General features: G+C 40.0%; 3 protein-coding genes across 3 annotated transcripts; 2 read left to right on the forward strand and 1 right to left on the reverse strand.

The window, feature by feature from the left end:
* Positions 1–4,421: 4,421 nt before the first annotated feature.
* On the reverse strand, positions 4,422–5,633 carry LOC308098702 (E3 ubiquitin-protein ligase TRIM39-like). Its single transcript, XM_080447114.1, has one exon. It carries the CDS (start codon positions 5,527–5,529, stop codon positions 4,492–4,494), a length of 1,038 nt encoding a protein of 345 aa, XP_080303240.1. The 5' UTR covers positions 5,530–5,633; the 3' UTR covers positions 4,422–4,491.
* Positions 5,634–13,412: 7,779 nt separating this feature from the next.
* On the forward strand, positions 13,413–18,916 carry LOC308099557 (histidine--tRNA ligase, cytoplasmic-like; the record flags this gene model as incomplete). The annotated part of the gene is made up of 3 exons (XM_080448294.1): positions 13,413–14,682; positions 18,468–18,535; positions 18,905–18,916. Exons 1-3 carry the CDS (start codon positions 13,428–13,430, stop codon positions 18,914–18,916), a joined length of 1,335 nt encoding a protein of 444 aa, XP_080304420.1. The 5' UTR covers positions 13,413–13,427.
* Positions 18,917–20,400: 1,484 nt separating this feature from the next.
* On the forward strand, positions 20,401–25,916 carry LOC308099558 (histidine--tRNA ligase, cytoplasmic-like; the record flags this gene model as incomplete). The annotated part of the gene is made up of 3 exons (XM_080448295.1): positions 20,401–21,670; positions 25,468–25,535; positions 25,905–25,916. The coding sequence occupies exons 1-3, from the start codon at positions 20,416–20,418 to the stop codon at positions 25,914–25,916; spliced, it is 1,335 nt and encodes a 444-aa protein (XP_080304421.1). The 5' UTR covers positions 20,401–20,415.
* Positions 25,917–27,124: the final 1,208 nt, after the last annotated feature.

Below are 27,124 nucleotides of genomic sequence, written 5' to 3' on the forward strand. Positions count from 1 at the left end.
TATCTGTGGAACAGAGCCTCAAGTTAATTTCAAGTGCTTGTCAGAGTGTGTGTGTGTGTGTGGGGGGGGGGGTCCCCAGTTCAAATATGATTATTTGGGGGGTCGTGTTCTGAAAAGGTTTAGAACCACTGCAGTAGGCTACCAATTATAGGTTGATCTTAATGCTTAAAGGTAGGGTAAGTGCTTTTCTTTGGTTAAAATAAGTGTTAAATAGCTCTATATTCTGATAGTACTCATTGCTACTGAGTGTATAGAGTGTTTGTTCAGTAAAAGGAGTCTCCTTGTCTCTCCAGCTCTTTATAAAACAGAAAATGCATTTTTGTTTCAGTTTCAGTTTCATTTCCAATTTGATCCAATCAGGATAGAGAACTCAATCAGGATATAGATTAAACAAGTGAAATTGGAAGTGATGACACAAAGAAATGAGCAGGCAAAATTGGAACTGGAACACTATAAAATGAAGCTTAAAAATGGGTACTTTCTCCAGATTTTGACACCTACCGGAAAATGCATTTTCTGTTTATTAAAGAGCTGGAGAGACTGGGAGACTCCTGTTACTGAACAAACACTCTATAGCAATGAGTACTATCAGAATATAGAGCTTTAACCTTTAAACAAAATACTTTTTGTTTTAACCAAAAAATGTCACTAACCCTACCTTTAACATTACAGCACCTGTGTGGTGGTTTGGATTATATAGTGTCCATAGTGAGTTAACTACCTAACAGAACGTGGTATCACACATCATCAGGTAATAGTTAACTTGAGGTGATCATGATGGTCTATCCTGCTGCATGTGTACCATTTATTTGCTCAGATTTATGTGTTGAGGTACTGCAATTGGGTTTGATACACGCATTAAGTCAAATGAGAAGTTTTGTTAAGTTGTGCCAATGGTCAGAACACTTTCAGGGATCCATAATTCGTTGTTCATTATCTAGGCAAAAATATGTATGTTTCTAGGAATGCACAAGAACCTTAAGTAGGCCTATGTAGCTAGCATGTAAACAACACGAACAGAATGTTACATTAGACAAACCCAGCTTCTTCTATTACCTTTGTAAGCGTGGTGGAAGTACAGCTGTGGCATGTAGCGTTCGGTTTCAAAACACTGAACATGCGCAGCACTTCCTCGTCAAGGACAAATTAACCCTTAGGACTCCTCCCCCTGGGTCATAACTAGGTGGAAAGGTACATTTTTTTTACTTAAGTAAAAGTATCAATACTGCTATGTAGAACTACTCTGTTACAAGTAAAAGTCCGGAAATCAAAATTGGCTTGAGTAAAAGTACAAATGTATTGATATCAAAATGTACTCAAAGTACCAAAAGTAGAAAGTACTCATTATGCAGAATGTCTCATTTCACAAGTTTTCAAATGTATTAAAATGTAGGCCTACTGTTGTCAATTATGTTGTTTGTGTCAGAAAATTGCAGACCTCTCTGGTCTTTATATATACTGTCTTTTGTATCTGCAAATGAATAAAGAGATTTGTAAAAAAAAATACATTTACAAAATTGCAGATCTACAAGCTCACAAGTAGGCCTACGCTCCCTTTTCAAATGGCCGAAATGAATATAGGGCTGAAGTGGTTAATGTATGTTTTGTAATAATAATCAAAATCAACAAAGTAACTAGTAACTAAAGTTTTCAAATAATTGTAGTGGAGTTAAAGTATAATATTTGCCTCTGTGATGTAGTGGAGTAGAAGTAAAAGTACTGAAATTGGAAATACTCCAGTAAAGTAAAAAATACCTCATAATTGTATTCAAGTAGGCAACAGTACTTGAGTAAATGTACTTATAGTTACTTTACACCAGTGGTTCTCAACCTGTGGGTCGGGTCCCAACGTGATTTTGGGGGGGTAACCCCCCTAAATCATCTGGGGTCCCCCCGGGGGTCCCCAGATGACAGTGAAGTGGCAATTTAAGGACTTTTAAGACCTTTTTAATACTTAAAAAGAAAATAAGGGAAAAAAGAAAGAAAGAAAAAAGACCATTACTGCATCAAAAGTAATCAACAAATTGGTGGTCAAACATTGGCCAAATTGTCAAATAATTTAGGAAAGAGGCAAAAACTGTGCACATCTACAAGCTCTGCTATTTTCACAATATTTATCTCAACTCCTACTATTCCAAAGTTGGGATATGATTATTTTGGGGGGTCCTCAGTTGAAATATGATTATTTTAGGATTATATTATGTTTGGAATGTTTAGAATTTATAATGCAACTTTAATTTGATAATGATAGTCATTAGGGCTCAGAACGGACTAAAACCGTGCCCAAATTTGGAAATGACTGACATCAACATGATGTCATCAATATGCCAGAATTCAAAAATCTGATGCAAGTGCCCTTATTATCAGTATTATGGCATGGGGCTGCTGTAAGATAGTTCTGGATTTATATTATCACATCCACCGCTGTCTCTCCATATTTGGGCAAGACTTATATCATCATAGGTATGTCAGAGATCCACATGGGAGCCACGCCATTATTGGACTTAGGTTTTGTTTATTTGTTAATATAAAACAGGGTCTAATAATGGCCACATGGCTTCCCTCTAAATCTCTGTCATTGATGATGTAATATTTATGATGTTGGTCTTGCCTAAATTTGGAGTAGGATGGCTGGACACGACGAGTAGACACACACATTTGGGGGTATGGATGTATTATACAGATGAATGCTATGTAGACAGCTTGCCACTTAGGTCATCACTAATCTCTCAAGAACAGATTCTGCACTGCGTTGGAATCTGTCGTGAAGGCTCGTCGTAACATGTACACACTGGGCTACAAGTGGGCGTGCCTTCAGATCAGGAAGCAGGCCGCGCTTTACCCAATCAAATGTAGTGGGCGGGATTCACATGTCCGTCGATCTTTCCCCCTCGAAACAAACCCAAACTAATTTAACAATAGCGTCCGCGGAGCAGACAAAACCACGGAAAGATATTCAAATTTTAACTTACTCTTTCATCATAGAAACAAGTGGGCTTATAACCAAAACGATCCATGTTCTCTGGGAGAAGTGGTGTTAGTGTTCCGTGTAGAAATATTGTTAGTGGGAATGAAAACATAGTGGCACCCACCGGAAGTGAAAGCTGAAGACAGACCTAAACCCCGGTTTCCTTGTGCACTGGGCGTTACGTTTTCTTCCGCCCAGAGCCAACAGACATAGAACAAACAGCAGAGGGCGCTGTTTTTCATTTTCAGTTGGCGATGGGTTCCCAGATTGGGTCATCACTGATTGAAATGAAATGTAGGCTTTCTTTCAGCCCTGATCTGAGGCTATTGACCTCTAATTAATAATAAAATGTACGTTCAATATTTCAAAAAATATAAAACATGTGAAAACATCTATGAAGGTAGTAGGTAGATACTTCTTTGGCCAATAGGACAGACATTGACGCTGATCGGTCCAGCGGTTTGCGAGATAGCTCCCGACAGACAGACAAAACAGACTCACCCTCCCTCTTATAGATGGCTAGCCTTCTACAGAGCCATGGTGTGAAATTGGTAGGGACATCCACCTATTCTGGGTGTGGATTTATGGAAAACTGGCAAAAAAAAGACTCATGCAATCGCTGCATTAACTATTAAGGAAGACTCCTTAGACAGAGACTAAGAAAATAGTATTTATAATGCTCATAAAGTGCTCTGTGCTCAAAGTGAGGGGTGCAAACAAATTTACAAAAAGGACCTGGGGGGGGGAATGGTCCCGAGCAGCTTCCATCTCAGATATTAAGTGGTTTGCTGAAATGGGCTCTGGCTCGGTGGATGAAGGAACTTGCCTTGAAAGAAACCACCTACCCAGCTGGTCATCCAGTATAAATCCACAATCCCCATACATGGAGTACCTTTATGTCGCAGCCCATTGTAACTGCACAGTAAAATCCTTAGCTCAAAGTGTAAAAATGTACCCGCTTTTACAGTAGTGACATGAATTTGTAGAATGAAATCAAGAGGCAAAACAGAATACACCTGTTTTCTGTAAGAATGGAACCATTTATTATATTTTATTATATAAAAAATGCCCTATTAAGTTATTAAATGCACTCAAGAACTAAAGAATTTGTAGGCATAGGCATATGATATAATGCAGACATTAGCCACACATTTTAAAGTGAAAAAAAAATGTGTTTTTTTTTTACACTTCATATAATAAAGAGATATTGCAATCCCAACAAATATTTGTGCACAAATTATGATTTTAACTTAAAGCACAATCAATAAACAACAAACCAAATTAATATTTCTAGACAAACTAATTAATTAATTTAATTAATTTCACTTTAACCCTGGTATTCCTATTTTGGCCATGTCATGTCAACGTTTCAACAACAAAAAGACATTTCCAATTTTCTAAAATAGCAGATCTACAAGCTCACCGGATGCAACACAAGCTTTTAGATCTGCCATTTTTGCTATTTATCATACAACAAAATGTATATCGCCTAAGTGTTTAAGAGGAGCAAAGATTAACTATACTCAGTTTGGATGATGTACAGGAGTTATGATTAGGGGGATGCCATCATCATCATCATCATCACCACCATCAACGCAGAAGTAAGGATACAGTTTCTCTTGAAAGTATTGGCCAGTGAATGTATAGATATGAGATTTTAAATCTGCATCATAGAAAGAGACCTGTCCCTTATCGTAATCCACAAAGACCCCCACTTTCTGTGGCTTCTCTCTCAGTGGCAATTTGGACACTGGTTTACCATTTGCTCGGTATTTAGCGTCATCCTCATCCAGCCTTAAGGCCCAGTATCCATTTTCAACTGACAATTTGCTGTCTTTCTTTCTCTCAACAGACTCTCTTGCCACTCCTAAAATCCAGTGAGTATTTCCCTTTACCTGAACCTCATAGTAAAATTTCCCTGATGTGAACCCTTCCTTTGAAAAGACTTCATTACATATCTCAAATCTCTTTTTATTGTCAGGGAGAATCTGAAGCTCGGTTCCCAGCTTCAATTCTTTTCCATCCTTAGACAGGATGAGGTCACAATGTGCAGTGTCTGGGTCAAGGGTCAAATCCACTGCATATTCCTTAATCCTCTTCAGTCTGATGTCAGGTAGCTCTTCCATTTCCTGATTCAGTGTTGCCTGCAGCCGAGACACAGCTCCTCTCAAAGAGGCAACAGACAGATTCCACTCAACAGTGTTATTCTTCTGGTCTTTGTTTATCAGAGTGTTCAGTCGTGACAGGAGCAGGACAAGGCCATGATGATCTTCAGAGTGTGAGAGTTCCTTCACCTCAACGCATTTCTTGTCAAACTCTAAGATTTCCATCTTTAGTTCTTTCATGAAAGCCTCGGCTTGTTGCTCTGCTAATTTATACCTGTCCTCGATCACCTCAACCAGCTCTGCCCGGCTTTTCTCAAGCAAGTGGATCAGATCAGTGAAGACCTGCATGCTCTCAGCTATCTCCCTCTCTGCTTCCTTTTTGCTGGTAACGGTTGAGCGTTCGATCTCACTGATCCTCTGAGACCGTTCGAGGATCATATCCTTCACTTTTGCCATCGTCTCAGGCAGTTTTGCAAGCTTGGATTCATATTCTTCCTCAAGTGGTACAATTTGGTGACTTTTGTGGTCTGTTTTAAAGCAAATGATACAAACACAAGCCTGGTCTGTCCTACAATAGAGTTCAGAGAGCCTGCTGTGCTTCTCGCACATCCTGTCTTCAAGACCTGATACAGGGTCTATTAACACATACAGTGCCAAGATCCCGTCTACACGTTCTTTCAAATCCATCGCTTGAGTGCCAGGATTCCTAAGAACGAGTTGACACGTTCTTTTGAATTTTCATTGTTTAATCTGTGATCGCACGGCTTTGTTTATTTCTCATCAACACTTTCGTTTTCCACTTACGTCACACTCACCCGGAGCCGGATGTAAAAAAAAAAAATCATTTCCGGGTCACGCTGTTTTTCTCCGGTGATTTTCGGCCAGAATAAGGAAAAACACTGTTTTTCACACGGTATAAAAGACAAACGGACAGCTCAACTTCTATTTTCTTTGGTCCGGGTGACTAACAGTGATCGTCGTAGTGTATCACGTCGTTTTCAGGCTGATCAGCGGAACGGGAATTGTCGAAAACGTCACATCCTTTGAATTACCGGATATGACGTGGGCCTGTTTGGGAGGGGGTGAGCGAGGTGATCAATGTTTGGATGTGCTGCTCTCTACTGGTGGAACAATCGTAGGTGCTTGACAACACAATCAGAGAATGTATTTGAATGAAAAATTACAAAACAAAAAAATTAAAAAACACGCAAATTGCTGGCACAGGGGTGAGTACATTATGAATAAACTCTGGCAGTCAATGTGTTAAGGTGTGGCTCTTGAGGCTTGCAACTCTCTGGTGAGGCTCCAGGTGTGTCTCACATAAAGAAGTTAAACATATAAGACAAGATTTAACAGCCTTGAGCTTTGTCTCAGAGCAGAAATCACAAAGCACACCACATCCTTCATCAGCACATGAGTCTGGAACTGAGGGGTTCACTTGAACTGACTTCTTAAAGTGAACAGCTAACTCTGATATGAACGTATTAACTTGCAATTCAGGTCTTGTGGTAAATGTCTTCTTACACATGGGACACTGAAAAATGTCCTTGCCGTCCCAATAGTGTTGAAGGCAAGCCTTGCAGAAGTTGTGTCCACATGATGTTGAGACCGGCTCGGTGAACACATCCAGACATATCGGACAGAGAAACTGCTCGTCTGAGAGAATGCTGGCCGTTGCCATATCTGGACCTGATATGGACAGAGATAAGTAAAAAATATAAAGCATTATGAAACTTAAAAACTGTTTAGTTGAAGATAAATTTAACAAAACATGTTACAACATGTTTTCCCATATAGCTCATAGTTTATATGAGAAAAATTGTGAACAGGGTAAGTTTTGAATAAGATGAAGGGATACAGGTTCAGTGAGCACCAGGTATTTCTGGGCATCATCGCTGAATAAATGTATGCTTTGGAAAATTGTTTAATTTAGAGTAGCCAAAAAACAATTCTCCCAAATGTAGTCGCTATTCCAATTAATTCCTCCCCACACACATTTCTGTGTTGTCACTGCTGTTGCATCCTACTGACTCACCTGCCAGTGAGGAGCTCCCACCGGGAAGACGTAAGGCCTTCGTCCTACTCCTCCCTCCCAACACTCCCTGCTGACAGGTGCCGCCCCAGTCTGTAGGATTACATGCAATGACCAATATCACCCTCCCCGCCCGGCTTCCCTCCCGCGGGTCCAATTTCGGGACTGTCCCGCGAATTTCGGGACGGGTGGTCACCCTACCAAGGATAGGAAGGTGCCGTGTGTCGGGGTCAGCATTGGCATGGAGAGGATCTTCTCTATCATTGAGGCCAAGGGTAACAACGTGCGTACCACAGAGGTGCAGGTCATGGTGGTCTCAGCACAGAAGAACTTACTAGAGGGGAGACTCCGACTGACGGCCGAGCTCTGGACTGCTGGCATCAAGGCAGAGACAGAGTACAAAAGGAACCCCAAATACCTGAACCAGGTGCAGTACTGTGTGCGCTCAGAAATCCCCCTGGTAGCCATCCTGGGAGAACAGGAACTGAAAGACGGAGTGGTCAAACTCTGCACTGTTGTCACCAAAGAGGAGGCAGAGGCTTGTGGATCAAAAGGTAATCTAATAAAAGAGGCTTATGTATCAAGAGGTGATTTAATAAAAGAGATCAGGAGAAGGACCTCAGAGGCCTGTTCATTCTGCTCTACCCAGCAAAAAAGCATACAAAATTAAATGACTAATGTAAGTAAGACCACACCGACTGATTAATCCATGATTCTGGGCATTATTTCTGTACTGTCCATCTCACATGAGGTGAGACAGTTGAGAATTCTCAGCCTCCTGGTCTAACTTTTCAAACTTGAAGTCCTTTAAGTAGAGGCTGTTTTCAAAGTTGTGTGATAGAAACGTAATATGTAATAACTACTGACTAAAGGTGATTTTTTTTTTGGGAGTGGTTCCCAGATATACAATATATATAATATGGCAATTTATTGCTAACAAGCACCGTGGAAGGCTTTTGGACCAGAAGATGGCAGACTTGCCAGAGGAGAGAGTGTTGCCTGATAAAGATCCTGATAAAGTTCATTTTTATAGATATGGAGTTGACTATTTTGGCCCCATTGAAGCTTAAAGTCATAAAAGAGATGGAGTGCTTTGTACCTGACTGACCAGTCAGATGCACTTGGATGCGAAAAAAATAAAAAGGAAAACAGGAGGGCCCCATTTTCTTAACCACTTATACTTCTTTGTGTGACAAATAGAAAAAATATCAGATCTCATTGTGAACTTGTTATTTTTCAATACAAATTTGGGCCAAATAGGGATGTGGTAAATGTTTTAGTTAAATTGTATTACCAAAATAATGACATATCACACAGTCTGCATGCATTTCCCCAAAGGAAATGCATGTATTTAATTCAGTCTGACCAGAAGCAGGGATAAAACATCCCCACCGGTAATCAAAATGACAGCGGTCACTGTCAACATTTCACACTAAACATTAACTTGGTTCTGCATATAGTTGATAAGAACTACATTGAAATCAATTATCAGCATGTCAGTGATTTTGTAGTGTTATTACAACTGCCTCTTACCGCCTTTAACTCCCAGTGTACAACAGAGGGAGCCAGAGGTTAAGAGAAGAGAAATGACTCAGGGTCAGGGTAGAAGACAGGGTTAAGCAATTAAGCAATTAAAAAAGGGATTGGCTTTCATCCCCTCTTTTTTTTAAAACATTTTTGGTGTTATTGCCAGACCCAAGGGGTCGGGCTTACATGAGGCTTTGTACCTGTTTCGTCCATACATGGGCAGGGGCCATTTGTCCTCCGGCCCCAGCCAAAAAAAAGTGTTACATACTAGGACTTCATTCTGGGTCTGGCAGAACCAGGTCTCCTGGTCTTGTTTTTATGTTATGTTGATGAATTGAATATATAGGACCTCAATGGAAACAATTCCACTTGGACCTTTTTGTGTAAATCCTTTTAGACCAAGTGTATGACTGTTCTCTGTATGACTGTACTCGTGTATGACTGTACTCGTGCTGTTTGCATTTCTGTTTAATAAAATAATCAATCAATCAATCAATCAATCAATCAATCAAAGCACAGGTTAGCAAGAGGGAGTGTGTGTGTGTGTGTGTGTGTGTGTGTGTGTGTGTGTGTGTGTGTGTGTGTGTGTGTGTGTGCGTGCATGCGTGCGTGCGTGCGTTTGTATTACTATACTTGAAAAATGTCTGGTATAGCATATATATCTAGTATATTTATGAGAATAGATTGTCCTGATCCTCATAAGGAAAATTGTTGTTTTATGGTTAAAAAGATTTTGAGAGATATGTTTACGGTTAGAAAAATATTCAGGTTGGGGTTAGGCTTATGATTAGACATTTAGAAGTTAGGTTTAGGGGTTGGAATTAGAGTAAAACATGATTTATACATAGTTACGCAACTATGTGTGTCAGTGTCATACACCGGAAAACTGCCGATCTACAAGCTCACAGAGCTGGGCTTGTAGATCTGCTTCAGGCTTATGGTTAAAAATGGCATTTGAAAAAAGAATGTCATTCACAAAATCCCTGTCTCAAAATGCTGATGTCTATTAGTTTAGTAATACCTGTGTGTGTGCGTGCGTGTGTGTGTGTGCGTGTGTGTGTGCGTGCGTGCGTGCGTGCGCAACACATTTCTTGTGCATGCTGCCAGTAGGCCAAGGAAGCACCCCCACACGTGTTGTGTTCAAGTTTTATATATTTTTTGAAATATTTAACTTTAATTTAAAATAATGGTAGTGAATGGGGTTCAGATTGAGTAGAAACCTTGCCCAAATTTGGAGTAATACGTCATGGATGACTGACATGTCTATGTATATCCTGTATTTTAAAATTAAAATACAAAAACAATATTAATTAGATGGCGGATGTCACATACTGGTAACATGACATCCAAGATCCCCATAGGAGTTATTGGACTCCGGTCTTGTTGCTTCACGAACACTTTTAATTTGATCCCTAATAAAATCACTGACTGGGAAAAAATGTGCTTGGCCCCTAGTTACACCTATACTGCATGAACAAGAAAATGTAAATACTGGAAATTGTCAGAAAGTATAACATCTCAAATGAATATCTGGGTAATCCATTGATTATTCATGCAAATATATAGGTCAAGACTGGCATCAATAATAAATACTGCATACATCTGCTGTAAGCTTTATGTATACTTTATGTAGATACATTAATGTACAACATGACCAATAGCTTTTACAGAGAATATAAAAGTTAATGTAGCTATAACCCATATAAGGGCAATAGAAGGTAATATTTTACCCTAACGTTAAGGGTCTTCACTTTTATTTTACAATCAAATAGAAAACTACTGGTTTAGACCTTATCAGTCAGAGATATAACTTCCGACATCAGTGAAACTTTAACCATTATTATCATCAACATTTCTATTATTACCAACATTATATTCATCATCCTCGACATTGTGGCCATCGTTGACATTTCAACATCATTATCATCATCAACATTGATATATGGATTTAGAAAATTGTCCATCGTGGTAAAAAAAACACTTTGTGGAATCCAGAAGTGTGTGTGTGTGTGTGTGTGTGTGTGTGTGTGTGTGTGTGTGTGTGTGTGTGTGTGTGTGTGTGTGTGTGTGTGTGTGTGTGTGTGTGAGTGAACAGGCACTCGGGGGGGGGGGCAGTCCCTACCCACCACCACGGAAGTTGTGGGTTTGAATCCACCGTGGTGCATCCGGCTTTGTTGAGCGTCTACACCAGGGGTGTCAAACTCGTTTCGGGGTAAGGGCCACATTGAAGCGCCACGTTTCGAGCTTGTAGATCTGCTACTTTTGATGCTTTTGAATCCTGAAAAGTAACAGTTTTGGTCGGTTTCCACCCGACAGAGACGACGATGTACTGCAGACCTGTATAACATATGCACTGCAGATCTGTAAAACATATATACAGATCTATAAACACATGCCTGTAGCAGGATTGGCTATAAAAAGAAATACTATATTTCTTTATATGAAATGAAATGAGAGTTAAATGTAGGTTAGGGGTTTAAGCAGCTTTAATGTAATCCGGTTGATCAGTCACACTGATCAATCTGATATAGCAACGTATGTTGCTATATCAAACGTTATTTTTGTACGGGTCCATTTGGTTCCATTTGTACAGAGTTACAGAACTGTAAGGGTCCATTTGGTTCCATTTGTACACTCAGAGTTACAGACCTGTAAGGGTCCATTTGGTTCCATTTGTACAGAGTTACAAACCTGTAAGGGTCCATTTGGTTCCATTTGTACAGAGTTACAGACCTGTAAGGGTCCATTTGGTTCCATTTGTACAGAGTTACAGATCTGCAAGGGAAAACGTTTGAGACTGTGCTAACACAAAGCTTCATGTATCTGTTCCGTTGTGTTGTGTTCCAGAGCGCTGTGGAACGATGAAGGTGTGGCTGGTGGTCTTCCTCCTGGTGCTGACGGAGGAGGTGGTGAAGGTTTGTAATGACCAATATGACAATACTAGAATGTGTAATATTTCATATGTTTATCGTTGCTGTCGGGCAGAAACCTCATATCTCGTTTTTTGTGTGAATTAACGTCTTACTTGATCATAGTACAGCGTCACACAAAAGCATCAGAAGTAGCAGATCCGCAAGCAAGGCGCATTTTGAGCATGTGGATCTGCTACTTTTGATGCGTTTGAATTTGAATCCTGAAAAGTAACAGCTCTGGACATATGAGGTTTCCACCCGACAGAGACAATAATATGCAATTATGCCTTATTGAAAATCATGAACTCGGTTCCATGTAAATCATGGAACCGAGTTGACAATCAATGTGATGATTCCTGTTCATTTCCCCAGCGCTTCATTTGATTGGCTGATTTCATATTTGATTGATTGCAGTCGAGCCAATCATATCAAGCTATGTGGAAATGAACCGGAACAGGAAATGGACATGGCAGCTTCTGGAAACCTGCAGTGCCTATTATACACTTGACAGTTAACTATAATTTTTGCATCTACTGTACCTGGTCTAAAGTGGGAACAAAGTCTTATTAATGTTAACAAATCCTTTATTATGCATTTATTAACAGTTAACTAGCCTGCATTTTGCATCTACCTGGTCTAAAGTGTGAACAATGCATTATTGAGGTTAATAAATACTTCATTAAAATATACATTTCCTGTTCCGGTAAATCCTCCCATAGCTTTGCATGATTGGCTCGGCTGCAATCAATCTAATGAACCAATGAAATCAGCCAATCAAATTAAAATGAATGAACAGGAAACAGGCAGAAAACAGGCAGAGACCCAGGACTACAGTTATGTACAGAGCCTAGAAAGGATTTATTAGCCTTAATAAGGCATTGTTCCCACTTTGGACCAGGTAGATGCCAAAAATACTAGTTAAAAGTTTAATAACTTCACAGTTAACTGCTAATAGAGGCATAATAAGCTAATGTTAACAACAAAACAACTTTGTAAAGGTTGAACAATGATATAATAGGTAAGTTAGTGACACTGAAATGTGAATGCTATTTTAAACAATTTAATTAATGTTTTAATTAGTCTATAAACTGTTAGCAAGTTTCATATAAGCTCTTATAAATGTCTTATAATATAACAATAAACATGTTTACAATGATATTATAAAGACCGTTTTGTGTTCCTTTTGTGCCTATAAATGGAGATGTCTGTTTCTGTCCATTTATCAGCATGCCCATTTATGGGCATGCTGATAAATGGATATTGCTGATATGCCCATATAAGGAGATCTCTGTATATGTCAGTCCTTGTCTCTTTTATGCCCATATATGGAGATTCCTTGTCATCGGTATATGCCCATATATGGGCATGACCCTTTTGTGCCCATATATGGAGCTGACTCGTGGTTTATTTATGGTTATGTTGTCATAGTAACGTGGCCGTCAGAGAAAAAAATGAGTATGTTTGATCTCTGCTACCATAGCAACAGAACAGTGACTTTGTCAACATACTCTGTCCAATCAGCGTGCAGTTGTGACAAGAACGTGGTTGAATTTGGGTATATAAACGTGTCAGTTAGTTAGTATTCAGTCATTTGCTGAGTTTAGATTTTGGTCAGTGGTGCTGAATGTTGGAGACCTGGAGGACATTATTAAGGTAAGATACTCCAGAGAATCAAGATCCTAAACATGCAAAAGGGGTTGGAGAAGATGGAAACAGAGGGGGAAAAGGACATGATGAAGAATAATGAGATTAAGATAGAGAACAAGGTCTTCCTGAAAATGGAAAAGGGATTGGAGGAAGTAGTGGAAGCAGGAAAGAGTGGGAGGAAACACCAGTCTGTTCTTAAAACTCCCAAGGGAACAAGAGACTACATCCCCTCGCAGATGGCCATCAGAGAGAAGGTGCTAAACACCATTATTGGCTGTTTCAAACGTCACAGTGCTGAGACCATTGACACACCTGTATTTGAACTAAAAGAGACATTGACAGGCAAGTATGGCGAGGACGCTAAGCTGATATACGACCTCAAGGACCAAGGTGGAGAGCTGTTGTCTCTCAGATATGACCTCACTGTGCCCTTTGCCCGCTACCTGGCCATGTACAAAGTCACCAACATTAAGCGCTACCAAATAGGCAAGGTCTATCGCCGTGACAACCCAGGCCCGGGCCGCTACAGGGAATTCTACCAATGTGATTTTGACATTGCAGGAAAGTATGATAATATGATCCCCGATGCTGAATGCCTGAAGATCATCTACGAAATCCTCAGCGAGCTGGACCTGGGAGACTTCTGCATCAAGGTCAATGACAGACGTATTCTGGAGGGAATGTTTGACATGTGCGGTGTTCCGAAAGACAAGTTTTGCACCATCTGTTCGTCAGTAGACAAAATGGACAAAATGTCTTGGCCAGACGTTAAAAATGAGATAATGGAGAAGGGCGTATCGGAGGAGGTGGCTGAGCAGATTGGTAAATATGTGCAAATGAAGAAGGGTGGTATCGACCTAGTAGAGCTCCTGCTTAAAGACACGAAGATGTGTGAGAACGACCAGATTTGTGCTGGCCTCACCGACATGAAGGAGCTCTTCAACTACCTGCAGATCTTCCAGGTCACAGACAAGGTGCTGTTTGATCTCAGCCTAGCCAGAGGTCTGGACTACTACACAGGTGTAATTTATGAGGCTGTGTTGATCCAGGCGGGTGCGGTGGCCCAAGAGATTACCGCGAGCATGGGCAGTGTGGCTGGAGGTGGACGGTATGACAACCTGGTGGACAGGATTTCCCCCAAGGATAGGAAGGTGCCGTGTGTCGGGGTCAGCATTGGCATGGAGAGGATCTTCTCTATCATTGAGGCCAAGGGTAACAACGTGCGTACCACAGAGGTGCAGGTCATGGTGGTCTCAGCACAGAAGAACTTACTAGAGGAGAGACTCCGACTGACGGCCGAGCTCTGGACTGCTGGCATCAAGGCAGAGACAGAGTACAAAAGGAACCCCAAATACCTGAACCAGGTGCAGTACTGTGTGCGCTCAGAAATCCCCCTGGTAGCCATCCTGGGAGAACAGGAACTGAAAGACGGAGTGGTCAAACTCTGCACTGTTGTCACCAAAGAGGAGGCAGAGGCTTGTGGATCAAAAGGTAATCTAATAAAAGAGGCTTATGTATCAAGAGGTGATTTAATAAAAGAGATCAGGAGAAGGACCTCAGAGGCCTGTTCATTCTGCTCTACCCAGCAAAAAAGCATACAAAATTAAATGACTAATGTAAGTAAGACCACACCGACTGATTAATCCATGATTCTGGGCATTATTTCTGTACTGTCCATCTCACATGAGGTGAGACAGTTGAGAATTCTCAGCCTCCTGGTCTAACTTTTCAAACTTGAAGTCCTTTAAGTAGAGGCTGTTTTCAAAGTTGTGTGATAGAAACGTAATATGTAATAACTACTGACTAAAGGTGATTTTTTTTTTGGGAGTGGTTCCCAGATATACAATATATATAATATGGCAATTTATTGCTAACAAGCACCGTGGAAGGCTTTTGGACCAGAAGATGGCAGACTTGCCAGAGGAGAGAGTGTTGCCTGATAAAGATCCTGATAAAGTTCATTTTTATAGATATGGAGTTGACTATTTTGGCCCCATTGAAGCTTAAAGTCATAAAAGAGATGGAGTGCTTTGTACCTGTCTGACCAGTCAGATGCACTTGGATGCGAAAAAAATAAAAAGGAAAACAGGAGGGCCCCATTTTCTTAACCACTTATACTTCTTTGTGTGACAAATAGAAAAAATATCAGATCTCATTGTGAACTTGTTATTTTTCAATACAAATTTGGGCATAATAGGGATGTGGTAAATGTTTTAGTTAAATTGTATTACCAAACATAATGACATATCACACAGTCTGCATGCATTTCCCCAAAGGAAATGCATGTATTTAATTCAGTCTGACCAGAAGCAGGGATAAAACATCCCCACCGGTAATCAAAAATGACAGCGGTCACTGTCAACATTTCACACTAAACATTAACTTGGTTCTGCATATAGTTGATAAGAACTACATTGAAATCAATTATCAGCATGTCAGTGATTTTGTAGTGTTATTACAACTGCCTCTTACCGCCTTTAACTCCCAGTGTACAACAGAGGGAGCCAGAGGTTAAGAGAAGAGAAATGACTCAGGGTCAGGGTAGAAGACAGGGTTAAGCAATTAAGCAATTAAAAAAGGGATTGGCTTTCATCCCCTCTTTTTTTTAAAACATTTTTGGTGTTATTGCCAGACCCAAGGGGTCGGGCTTACATGAGGCTTTGTACCTGTTTCGTCCATACATGGGCAGGGGCCATTTGTCCTCCGGCCCCAGCCAAAAAAAAGTGTTACATACTAGGACTTCATTCTGGGTCTGGCAGAACCAGGTCTCCTGGTCTTGTTTTTATGTTATGTTGATGAATTGAATATATAGGACCTCAATGGAAACAATTCCACTTGGACCTTTTTGTGTAAATCCTTTTAGACCAAGTGTATGACTGTTCTCTGTATGACTGTACTCGTGTATGACTGTACTCGTGCTGTTTGCATTTCTGTTTAATAAAATAATCAATCAATCAATCAATCAATCAATCAATCAATCAAAGCACAGGTTAGCAAGAGGGAGTGTGTGTGTGTGTGTGTGTGTGTGTGTGTGTGTGTGTGTGTGTGTGTGTGTGTGCGTGCATGCGTGCGTGCGTGCGTTTGTATTACTATACTTGAAAAATGTCTGGTATAGCATATATATCTAGTATATTTATGAGAATAGATTGTCCTGATCCTCATAAGGAAAATTGTTGTTTTATGGTTAAAAAGATTTTGAGAGATATGTTTACGGTTAGAAAAATATTCAGGTTGGGGTTAGGCTTATGATTAGACATTTAGAAGTTAGGTTTAGGGGTTGGAATTAGAGTAAAACATGATTTATACATAGTTACGCAACTATGTGTGTCAGTGTCATACACCGGAAAACTGCCGATCTACAAGCTCACAGAGCTGGGCTTGTAGATCTGCTTCAGGCTTATGGTTAAAAATGGCATTTGAAAAAAGAATGTCATTCACAAAATCCCTGTCTCAAAATGCTGATGTCTATTAGTTTAGTAATACCTGTGTGTGTGCGTGCGTGCGTGTGTGTGTGTGCGTGTGTGTGTGCGTGCGTGCGTGCGTGCGTGCGCAACACATTTCTTGTGCATGCTGCCAGTAGGCCAAGGAAGCACCCCCACACGTGTTGTGTTCAAGTTTTATATATTTTTTGAAATATTTAACTTTAATTTAAAATAATGGTAGTGAATGGGGTTCAGATTGAGTAGAAACCTTGCCCAAATTTGGAGTAATACGTCATGGATGACTGACATGTCTATGTATATCCTGTATTTTAAAATTAAAATACAAAAACAATATTAATTAGATGGCGGATGTCACATACTGGTAACATGACATCCAAGATCCCCATAGGAGTTATTGGACTCCGGTCTTGTTGCTTCACGAACACTTTTAATTTGATCCCTAATAAAATCACTGACTGGGAAAAAATGTGCTTGGCCCCTAGTTACACCTATACTGCATGAACAAGAAAATGTAAATACTGGAAATTGTCAGAAAGTATAACATCTCAAATGAATATCTGGGTAATCCATTGATTATTCATGCAAATATATAGGTCAAGACTGGCATCAATAATAAATACTGCATACATCTGCTGTAAGCTTTATGTATACTTTATGTAGATACATTAATGTACAACATGACCAATAGCTTTTACAGAGAATATAAGAGTTAATGTAGCTATAACCCATATAAGGGCAATAGAAGGTAATATTTTACCCTAACGTTAAGGGTCTTCACTTTTATTTTACAATCAAATAGAAAACTACTGGTTTAGACCTTATCAGTCAGAGATATAACTTCCGACATCAGTGAAACTTTAACCATTATTATCATCAACATTTCTATTATTACCAACATTATATTCATCATCCTCGACATTGTGGCCATCGTTGACATTTCAACATCATTATCATCATCAACATTGATATATGGATTTAGAAAATTGTCCATCGTGGTAAAAAAAACACTTTGTGGAATCCAGAAGTGTGTGTGTGTGTGTGTGTGTGTGTGTGTGTGTGTGTGTGTGTGTGTGATTGAACAGGCACTCGGGGGGGGGGCAGTCCCTACCCACCACCACGGAAGTTGTGGGTTTGAATCCACCGTGGTGCATCCGGCTTTGTTGAGCGTCTACACCAGGGGTGTCAAACTCGTTTCGGGGTAAGGGCCACATTGAAGCGCCACGTTTCGAGCTTGTAGATCTGCTACTTTTGATGCTTTTGAATCCTGAAAAGTAACAGTTTTGGTCGGTTTCCACCCGACAGAGACGACGATGTACTGCAGACCTGTATAACATATGCACTGCAGATCTGTAAAACATATATACAGATCTATAAACACATGCCTGTAGCAGGATTGGCTATAAAAAGAAATACTATATTTCTTTATATGAAATGAAATGAGAGTTAAATGTAGGTTAGGGGTTTAAGCAGCTTTAATGTAATCCGGTTGATCAGTCACACTGATCAATCTGATATAGCAACGTATGTTGCTATATCAAACGTTATTTTTGTACGGGTCCATTTGGTTCCATTTGTACAGAGTTACAGAACTGTAAGGGTCCATTTGGTTCCATTTGTACACTCAGAGTTACAGACCTGTAAGGGTCCATTTGGTTCCATTTGTACAGAGTTACAAACCTGTAAGGGTCCATTTGGTTCCATTTGTACAGAGTTACAGACCTGTAAGGGTCCATTTGGTTCCATTTGTACAGAGTTACAGATCTGCAAGGGAAAACGTTTGAGACTGTGCTAACACAAAGCTTCATGTATCTGTTCCGTTGTGTTGTGTTCCAGAGCGCTGTGGAACGATGAAGGTGTGGCTGGTGGTCTTCCTCCTGGTGCTGACGGAGGAGGTGGTGAAGGTTTGTAATGACCAATATGACAATACTAGAATGTGTAATATTTCATATGTTTATCGTTGCTGTCGGGCAGAAACCTCATATCTCGTTTTTTGTGTGAATTAACGTCTTACTTGATCATAGTACAGCGTCACACAAAAGCATCAGAAGTAGCAGATCCGCAAGCAAGGCGCATTTTGAGCATGTGGATCTGCTACTTTTGATGCGTTTGAATTTGAATCCTGAAAAGTAACAGCTCTGGACATATGAGGTTTCCACCCGACAGAGACAATAATATGCAATTATGCCTTATTGAAAATCATGAACTCGGTTCCATGTAAATCATGGAACCGAGTTGACAATCAATGTGATGATTCCTGTTCATTTCCCCAGCGCTTCATTTGATTGGCTGATTTCATATTTGATTGATTGCAGTCGAGCCAATCATATCAAGCTATGTGGAAATGAACCGGAACAGGAAATGGACATGGCAGCTTCTGGAAACCTGCAGTGCCTATTATACACTTGACAGTTAACTAGGATTTTTGCATCTACTGTACCTGGTCTAAAGTGGGAACAAAGTCTTATTAATGTTAACAAATCCTTTATTATGCATTTATTAACAGTTAACTAGCCTGCATTTTGCATCTACCTGGTCTAAAGTGTGAACAATGCATTATTGAGGTTAATAAATACTTCATTAAAATATACATTTCCTGTTCCGGTAAATCCTCCCATAGCTTTGCATGATTGGCTCGGCTGCAATCAATCTAATGAACCAATGAAATCAGCCAATCAAATTAAAATGAATGAACAGGAAACAGGCAGAAAACAGGCAGAGACCCAGGACTACAGTTATGTACAGAGCCTAGAAAGGATTTATTAGCCTTAATAAGGCATTGTTCCCACTTTGGACCAGGTAGATGCCAAAAATACTAGTTAAAAGTTTAATAACTTCACAGTTAACTGCTAATAGAGGCATAATAAGCTAATGTTAACAACAAAACAACTTTGTAAAGGTTGAACAATGATATAATAGGTAAGTTAGTGACACTGAAATGTGAATGCTATTTTAAACAATTTAATTAATGTTTTAATTAGTCTATAAACTGTTAGCAAGTTTCATATAAGCTCTTATAGATGTCTTATAATATAACAATAAACATGTTTACAATGATATTATAAAGACCGTTTTGTGTTCCTTTTGTGCCTATAAATGGAGATGTCTGTTTCTGTCCATTTATCAGCATGCCCATTTATGGGCATGCTGATAAATGGATATTGCTGATATGCCCATATAAGGAGATCTCTGTATATGTCAGTCCTTGTCTCTTTTATGCCCATATATGGAGATTCCTTGTCATCGGTATATGCCCATATATGGACATGACCCTTTTGTGCCCATATATGGAGCTGACTCGTGGTTTATTTATGGTTATGTTGTCATAGTAACGTGGCCGTCAGAGAAAAAAATGAGTATGTTTGATCTCTGCTACCATAGCAACAGAACAGTGACTTTGTCAACATACTCTGTCCAATCAGCGTGCAGTTGTGACAAGAACGTGGTTGAATTTGGGTATATAAACGTGTCAGTTAGTTAGTATTCAGTCATTTGCTGAGTTTAGATTTTGGTCAGTGGTGCTGAATGTTGGAGACCTGGAGGACATTATTAAGGTAAGATACTCCAGCGAATCAAGATCCTAAACATGCAAAAGGGGTTGGAGAAGATGGAAACAGAGGGGGAAAAGGACATGATGAAGAATAATGAGATTAAGATAGAGAACAAGGTCTTCCTGAAAATGGAAAAGGGATTGGAGGAAGTAGTGGAAGCAGGAAAGAGTGGGAGGAAACACCAGTCTGTTCTTAAAACTCTCAAGGGAACAAGAGACTACATCCCCTCGCAGATGGCCATCAGAGAGAAGGTGCTAAACACCATTATTGGCTGTTTCAAACGTCACGGTGCTGAGACCATTGACACACCTGTATTTGAACTAAAAGAGACATTGACAGGCAAGTATGGCGAGGACGCTAAGCTGATATACGACCTCAAGGACCAAGGTGGAGAGCTGTTGTCTCTCAGATATGACCTCACTGTGCCCTTTGCCCGCTACCTGGCCATGTACAAAGTCACCAACATTAAGCGCTACCAAATAGGCAAGGTCTATCGCCGTGACAACCCAGGCCCGGGCCGCTACAGGGAATTCTACCAATGTGATTTTGACATTGCAGGAAAGTATGATAATATGATCCCCGATGCTGAATGCCTGAAGATCATCTACGAAATCCTCAGCGAGCTGGACCTGGGAGACTTCTGCATCAAGGTCAATGACAGACGTATTCTGGAGGGAATGTTTGACATGTGCGGTGTTCCGAAAGACAAGTTTTGCACCATCTGTTCGTCAGTAGACAAAATGGACAAAATGTCTTGGCCAGACGTTAAAAATGAGATAATGGAGAAGGGCGTATCGGAGGAGGTGGCTGAGCAGATTGGTAAATATGTGCAAATGAAGAAGGGTGGTATCGACCTAGTAGAGCTCCTGCTTAAAGACACGAAGATGTGTGAGAACGACCAGATTTGTGCTGGCCTCACCGACATGAAGGAGCTCTTCAACTACCTGCAGATCTTCCAGGTCACAGACAAGGTGCTGTTTGATCTCAGCCTAGCCAGAGGTCTGGACTACTACACAGGTGTAATTTATGAGGCTGTGTTGATCCAGGCGGGTGCGGTGGCCCAAGAGATTACCGCGAGCATGGGCAGTGTGGCTGGAGGTGGACGGTATGACAACCTGGTGGACAGGATTTCCCCCAAGGATAGGAAGGTGCCGTGTGTCGGGGTCAGCATTGGCATGGAGAGGATCTTCTCTATCATTGAGGCCAAGGGTAACAACGTGCGTACCACAGAGGTGCAGGTCATGGTGGTCTCAGCACAGAAGAACTTACTAGAGGAGAGACTCCGACTGACGGCCGAGCTCTGGACTGCTGGCATCAAGGCAGAGACAGAGTACAAAAGGAACCCCAAATACCTGAACCAGGTGCAGTACTGTGTGCGCTCAGAAATCCCCCTGGTAGCCATCCTGGGAGAACAGGAACTGAAAGACGGAGTGGTCAAACTCTGCACTGTTGTCACCAAAGAGGAGGCAGAGGCTTGTGGATCAAAAGGTAATCTAATAAAAGAGGCTTATGTATCAAGAGGTGATTTAATAAAAGAGATCAGGAGAAGGACCTCAGAGGCCTGTTCATTCTGCTCTACCCAGCAAAAAAGCATACAAAATTAAATGACTAATGTAAGTAAGACCACACCGACTGATTAATCCATGATTCTGGGCATTATTTCTGTACTGTCCATCTCACATGAGGTGAGACAGTTGAGAATTCTCAGCCTCCTGGTCTAACTTTTCAAACTTGAAGTCCTTTAAGTAGAGGCTGTTTTCAAAGTTGTGTGATAGAAACGTAATATGTAATAACTACTGACTAAAGGTGATTTTTTTTTTGGGAGTGGTTCCCAGATATACAATATATATAATATGGCAATTTATTGCTAACAAGCACCGTGGAAGGCTTTTGGACCAGAAGATGGCAGACTTGCCAGAGGAGAGAGTGTTGCCTGATAAAGATCCTGATAAAGTTCATTTTTATAGATATGGAGTTGACTATTTTGGCCCCATTGAAGCTTAAAGTCATAAAAGAGATGGAGTGCTTTGTACCTGTCTGACCAGTCAGATGCACTTGGATGCGAAAAAAATGAAAAGGAAAACAGGAGGGCCCCATTTTCTTAACCACTTATACTTCTTTGTGTGACAAATAGAAAAAATATCAGATCTCATTGTGAACTTGTTATTTTTCAATACAAATTTGGGCCAAATAGGGATGTGGTAAATGTTTTAGTTAAATTGTATTACCAAACATAATGACATATCACACAGTCTGCATGCATTTCCCCAAAGGAAATGCATGTATTTAATTCAGTCTGACCAGAAGCAGGGATAAAACATCCCCACCGGTAATCAAAATGACAGCGGTCACTGTCAACATTTCACACTAAACATTAACTTGGTTCTGCATATAGTTGATAAGAACTACATTGAAATCAATTATCAGCATGTCAGTGATTTTGTAGTGTTATTACAACTGCCTCTTACCGCCTTTAACTCCCAGTGTACAACAGAGGGAGCCAGAGGTTAAGAGAAGAGAAATGACTCAGGGTCAGGGTAGAAGACAGGGTTAAGCAATTAAGCAATTAAAAAAGGGATTGGCTTTCATCCCCTCTTTTTTTTAAAACATTTTTGGTGTTATTGCCAGACCCAAGGGGTCGGGCTTACATGAGGCTTTGTACCTGTTTCGTCCATACATGGGCAGGGGCCATTTGTCCTCCGGCCCCAGCCAAAAAAAAGTGTTACATACTAGGACTTCATTCTGGGTCTGGCAGAACCAGGTCTCCTGGTCTTGTTTTTATGTTATGTTGATGAATTGAATATATAGGACCTCAATGGAAACAATTCCACTTGGACCTTTTTGTGTAAATCCTTTTAGACCAAGTGTATGACTGTTCTCTGTATGACTGTACTCGTGTATGACTGTACTCGTGCTGTTTGCATTTCTGTTTAATAAAATAATCAATCAATCAATCAATCAATCAATCAATCAAAGCACAGGTTAGCAAGAGGGAGTGTGTGTGTGTGTGTGTGTGTGTGTGTGTGTGTGTGTGTGTGTGTGTGTGTGCGTGCATGCGTGCGTGCGTGCGTTTGTATTACTATACTTGAAAAATGTCTGGTATAGCATATATATCTAGTATATTTATGAGAATAGATTGTCCTGATCCTCATAAGGAAAATTGTTGTTTTATGGTTAAAAAGATTTTGAGAGATATGTTTACGGTTAGAAAAATATTCAGGTTGGGGTTAGGCTTATGATTAGACATTTAGAAGTTAGGTTTAGGGGTTGGAATTAGAGTAAAACATGATTTATACATAGTTACGCAACTATGTGTGTCAGTGTCATACACCGGAAAACTGCCGATCTACAAGCTCACAGAGCTGGGCTTGTAGATCTGCTTCAGGCTTATGGTTAAATGGCATTTGAAAAAAGAATGTCATTCACAAAATCCCTGTCTCAAAATGCTGATGTCTATTAGTTTAGTAATACCTGTGTGTGTGCGTGCGTGTGTGTGTGTGCGTGTGTGTGTGCGTGCGTGCGTGCGTGCGTGCGCAACACATTTCTTGTGCATGCTGCCAGTAGGCCAAGGAAGCACCCCCACACGTGTTGTGTTCAAGTTTTATATATTTTTTGAAATATTTAACTTTAATTTAAAATAATGGTAGTGAATGGGGTTCAGATTGAGTAGAAACCTTGCCCAAATTTGGAGTAATACGTCATGGATGACTGACATGTCTATGTATATCCTGTATTTTAAAATTAAAATACAAAAACAATATTAATTAGATGGCGGATGTCACATACTGGTAACATGACATCCAAGATCCCCATAGGAGTTATTGGACTCCGGTCTTGTTGCTTCACGAACACTTTTAATTTGATCCCTAATAAAATCACTGACTGGGAAAAAATGTGCTTGGCCCCTAGTTACACCTATACTGCATGAACAAGAAAATGTAAATACTGGAAATTGTCAGAAAGTATAACATCTCAAATGAATATCTGGGTAATCCATTGATTATTCATGCAAATATATAGGTCAAGACTGGCATCAATAATAAATACTGCATACATCTGCTGTAAGCTTTATGTATACTTTATGTAGATACATTAATGTACAACATGACCAATAGCTTTTACAGAGAATATAAAAGTTAATGTAGCTATAACCCATATAAGGGCAATAGAAGGTAATATTTTACCCTAACGTTAAGGGTCTTCACTTTTATTTTACAATCAAATAGAAAACTACTGGTTTAGACCTTATCAGTCAGAGATATAACTTCCGACATCAGTGAAACTTTAACCATTATTATCATCAACATTTCTATTATTACCAACATTATATTCATCATCCTCGACATTGTGGCCATCGTTGACATTTCAACATCATTATCATCATCAACATTGATATATGGATTTAGAAAATTGTCCATCGTGGTAAAAAAAACACTTTGTGGAATCCAGAAGTGTGTGTGTGTGTGTGTGTGTGTGTGTGTGTGTGTGTGTGTGTGTGTGTGTGTGTGTGTGTGTGTGTGTGTGAGTGAACAGGCACTCGGGGGGGGGGGCAGTCCCTACCCACCACCACGGAAGTTGTGGGTTTGAATCCACCGTGGTGCATCCGGCTTTGTTGAGCGTCTACACCAGGGGTGTCAAACTCGTTTCGGGGTAAGGGCCACATTGAAGCGCCACGTTTCGAGCTTGTAGATCTGCTACTTTTGATGCTTTTGAATCCTGAAAAGTAACAGTTTTGGTCGGTTTCCACCCGACAGAGACGACGATGTACTGCAGACCTGTATAACATATGCACTGCAGATCTGTAAAACATATATACAGATCTATAAACACATGCCTGTAGCAGGATTGGCTATAAAAAGAAATACTATATTTCTTTATATGAAATGAAATGAGAGTTAAATGTAGGTTAGGGGTTTAAGCAGCTTTAATGTAATCCGGTTGATCAGTCACACTGATCAATCTGATATAGCAACGTATGTTGCTATATCAAACGTTATTTTTGTACGGGTCCATTTGGTTCCATTTGTACAGAGTTACAGAACTGTAAGGGTCCATTTGGTTCCATTTGTACACTCAGAGTTACAGACCTGTAAGGGTCCATTTGGTTCCATTTGTACAGAGTTACAAACCTGTAAGGGTCCATTTGGTTCCATTTATACAGAGTTACAGACCTGTAAGGGTCCATTTGGTTCCATTTGTACAGAGTTACAGATCTGCAAGGGAAAACGTTTGAGACTGTGCTAACACAAAGCTTCATGTATCTGTTCCGTTGTGTTGTGTTCCAGAGCGCTGTGGAACGATGAAGGTGTGGCTGGTGGTCTTCCTCCTGGTGCTGACGGAGGAGGTGGTGAAGGTTTGTAATGACCAATATGACAATACTAGAATGTGTAATATTTCATATGTTTATCGTTGCTGTCGGGCAGAAACCTCATATCTCGTTTTTTGTGTGAATTAACGTCTTACTTGATCATAGTACAGCGTCACACAAAAGCATCAGAAGTAGCAGATCCGCAAGCAAGGCGCATTTTGAGCATGTGGATCTGCTACTTTTGATGCGTTTGAATTTGAATCCTGAAAAGTAACAGCTCTGGACATATGAGGTTTCCACCCGACAGAGACAATAATATGCAATTATGCCTTATTGAAAATCATGAACTCGGTTCCATGTAAATCATGGAACCGAGTTGACAATCAATGTGATGATTCCTGTTCATTTCCCCAGCGCTTCATTTGATTGGCTGATTTCATATTTGATTGATTGCAGTCGAGCCAATCATATCAAGCTATGTGGAAATGAACCGGAACAGGAAATGGCAGCTTCTGGAAACCTGCAGTGCCTATTATACACTTGACAGTTAACTATGATTTTTGCATCTACTGTACCTGGTCTAAAGTGGGAACAAAGTCTTATTAATGTTAACAAATCCTTTATTATGCATTTATTAACAGTTAACTAGCCTGCATTTTGCATCTACCTGGTCTAAAGTGTGAACAATGCATTATTGAGGTTAATAAATACTTCATTAAAATATACATTTCCTGTTCCGGTAAATCCTCCCATAGCTTTGCATGATTGGCTCGGCTGCAATCAATCTAATGAACCAATGAAATCAGCCAATCAAATTAAAATGAATGAACAGGAAACAGGCAGAAAACAGGCAGAGACCCAGGACTACAGTTATGTACAGAGCCTAGAAAGGATTTATTAGCCTTAATAAGGCATTGTTCCCACTTTGGACCAGGTAGATGCCAAAAATACTAGTTAAAAGTTTAATAACTTCACAGTTAACTGCTAATAGAGGCATAATAAGCTAATGTTAACAACAAAACAACTTTGTAAAGGTTGAACAATGATATAATAGGTAAGTTAGTGACACTGAAATGTGAATGCTATTTTAAACAATTTAATTAATGTTTTAATTAGTCTATAAACTGTTAGCAAGTTTCATATAAGCTCTTATAAATGTCTTATAATCTAACAATAAACATGTTTACAATGATATTATAAAGACCGTTTTGTGTTCCTTTTGTGCCTATAAATGGAGATGTCTGTTTCTGTCCATTTATCAGCATGCCCATTTATGGGCATGCTGATAAATGGATATTGCTGATATGCCCATATAAGGAGATCTCTGTATATGTCAGTCCTTGTCTCTTTTATGCCCATATATGGAGATTCCTTGTCATCGGTATATGCCCATATATGGGCATGACCCTTTTGTGCCCATATATGGAGCTGACTCGTGGTTTATTTATGGTTATGTTGTCATAGTAACGTGGCCGTCAGAGAAAAAAATGAGTATGTTTGATCTCTGCTACCATAGCAACAGAACAGTGACTTTGTCAACATACTCTGTCCAATCAGCGTGCAGTTGTGACAAGAACGTGGTTGAATTTGGGTATATAAACGTGTCAGTTAGTTAGTATTCAGTCATTTGCTGA

This window comes from Gymnoscopelus braueri, assembly GCF_963280865.1.
Source record: "Gymnoscopelus braueri genome assembly, chromosome: 13".
In the NCBI taxonomy this organism is placed as follows: Eukaryota; Metazoa; Chordata; class Actinopteri; order Myctophiformes; family Myctophidae; genus Gymnoscopelus; species Gymnoscopelus braueri.

Bases quoted from the DNA above. Each gene is read 5' to 3' on its own strand.
- LOC308098702 (XM_080447114.1), bottom strand. From the start codon at position 5,529: ATGGCAAAAGTGAAGGATATGATCCTCGAACGGTCTCAGAGGATCAGT.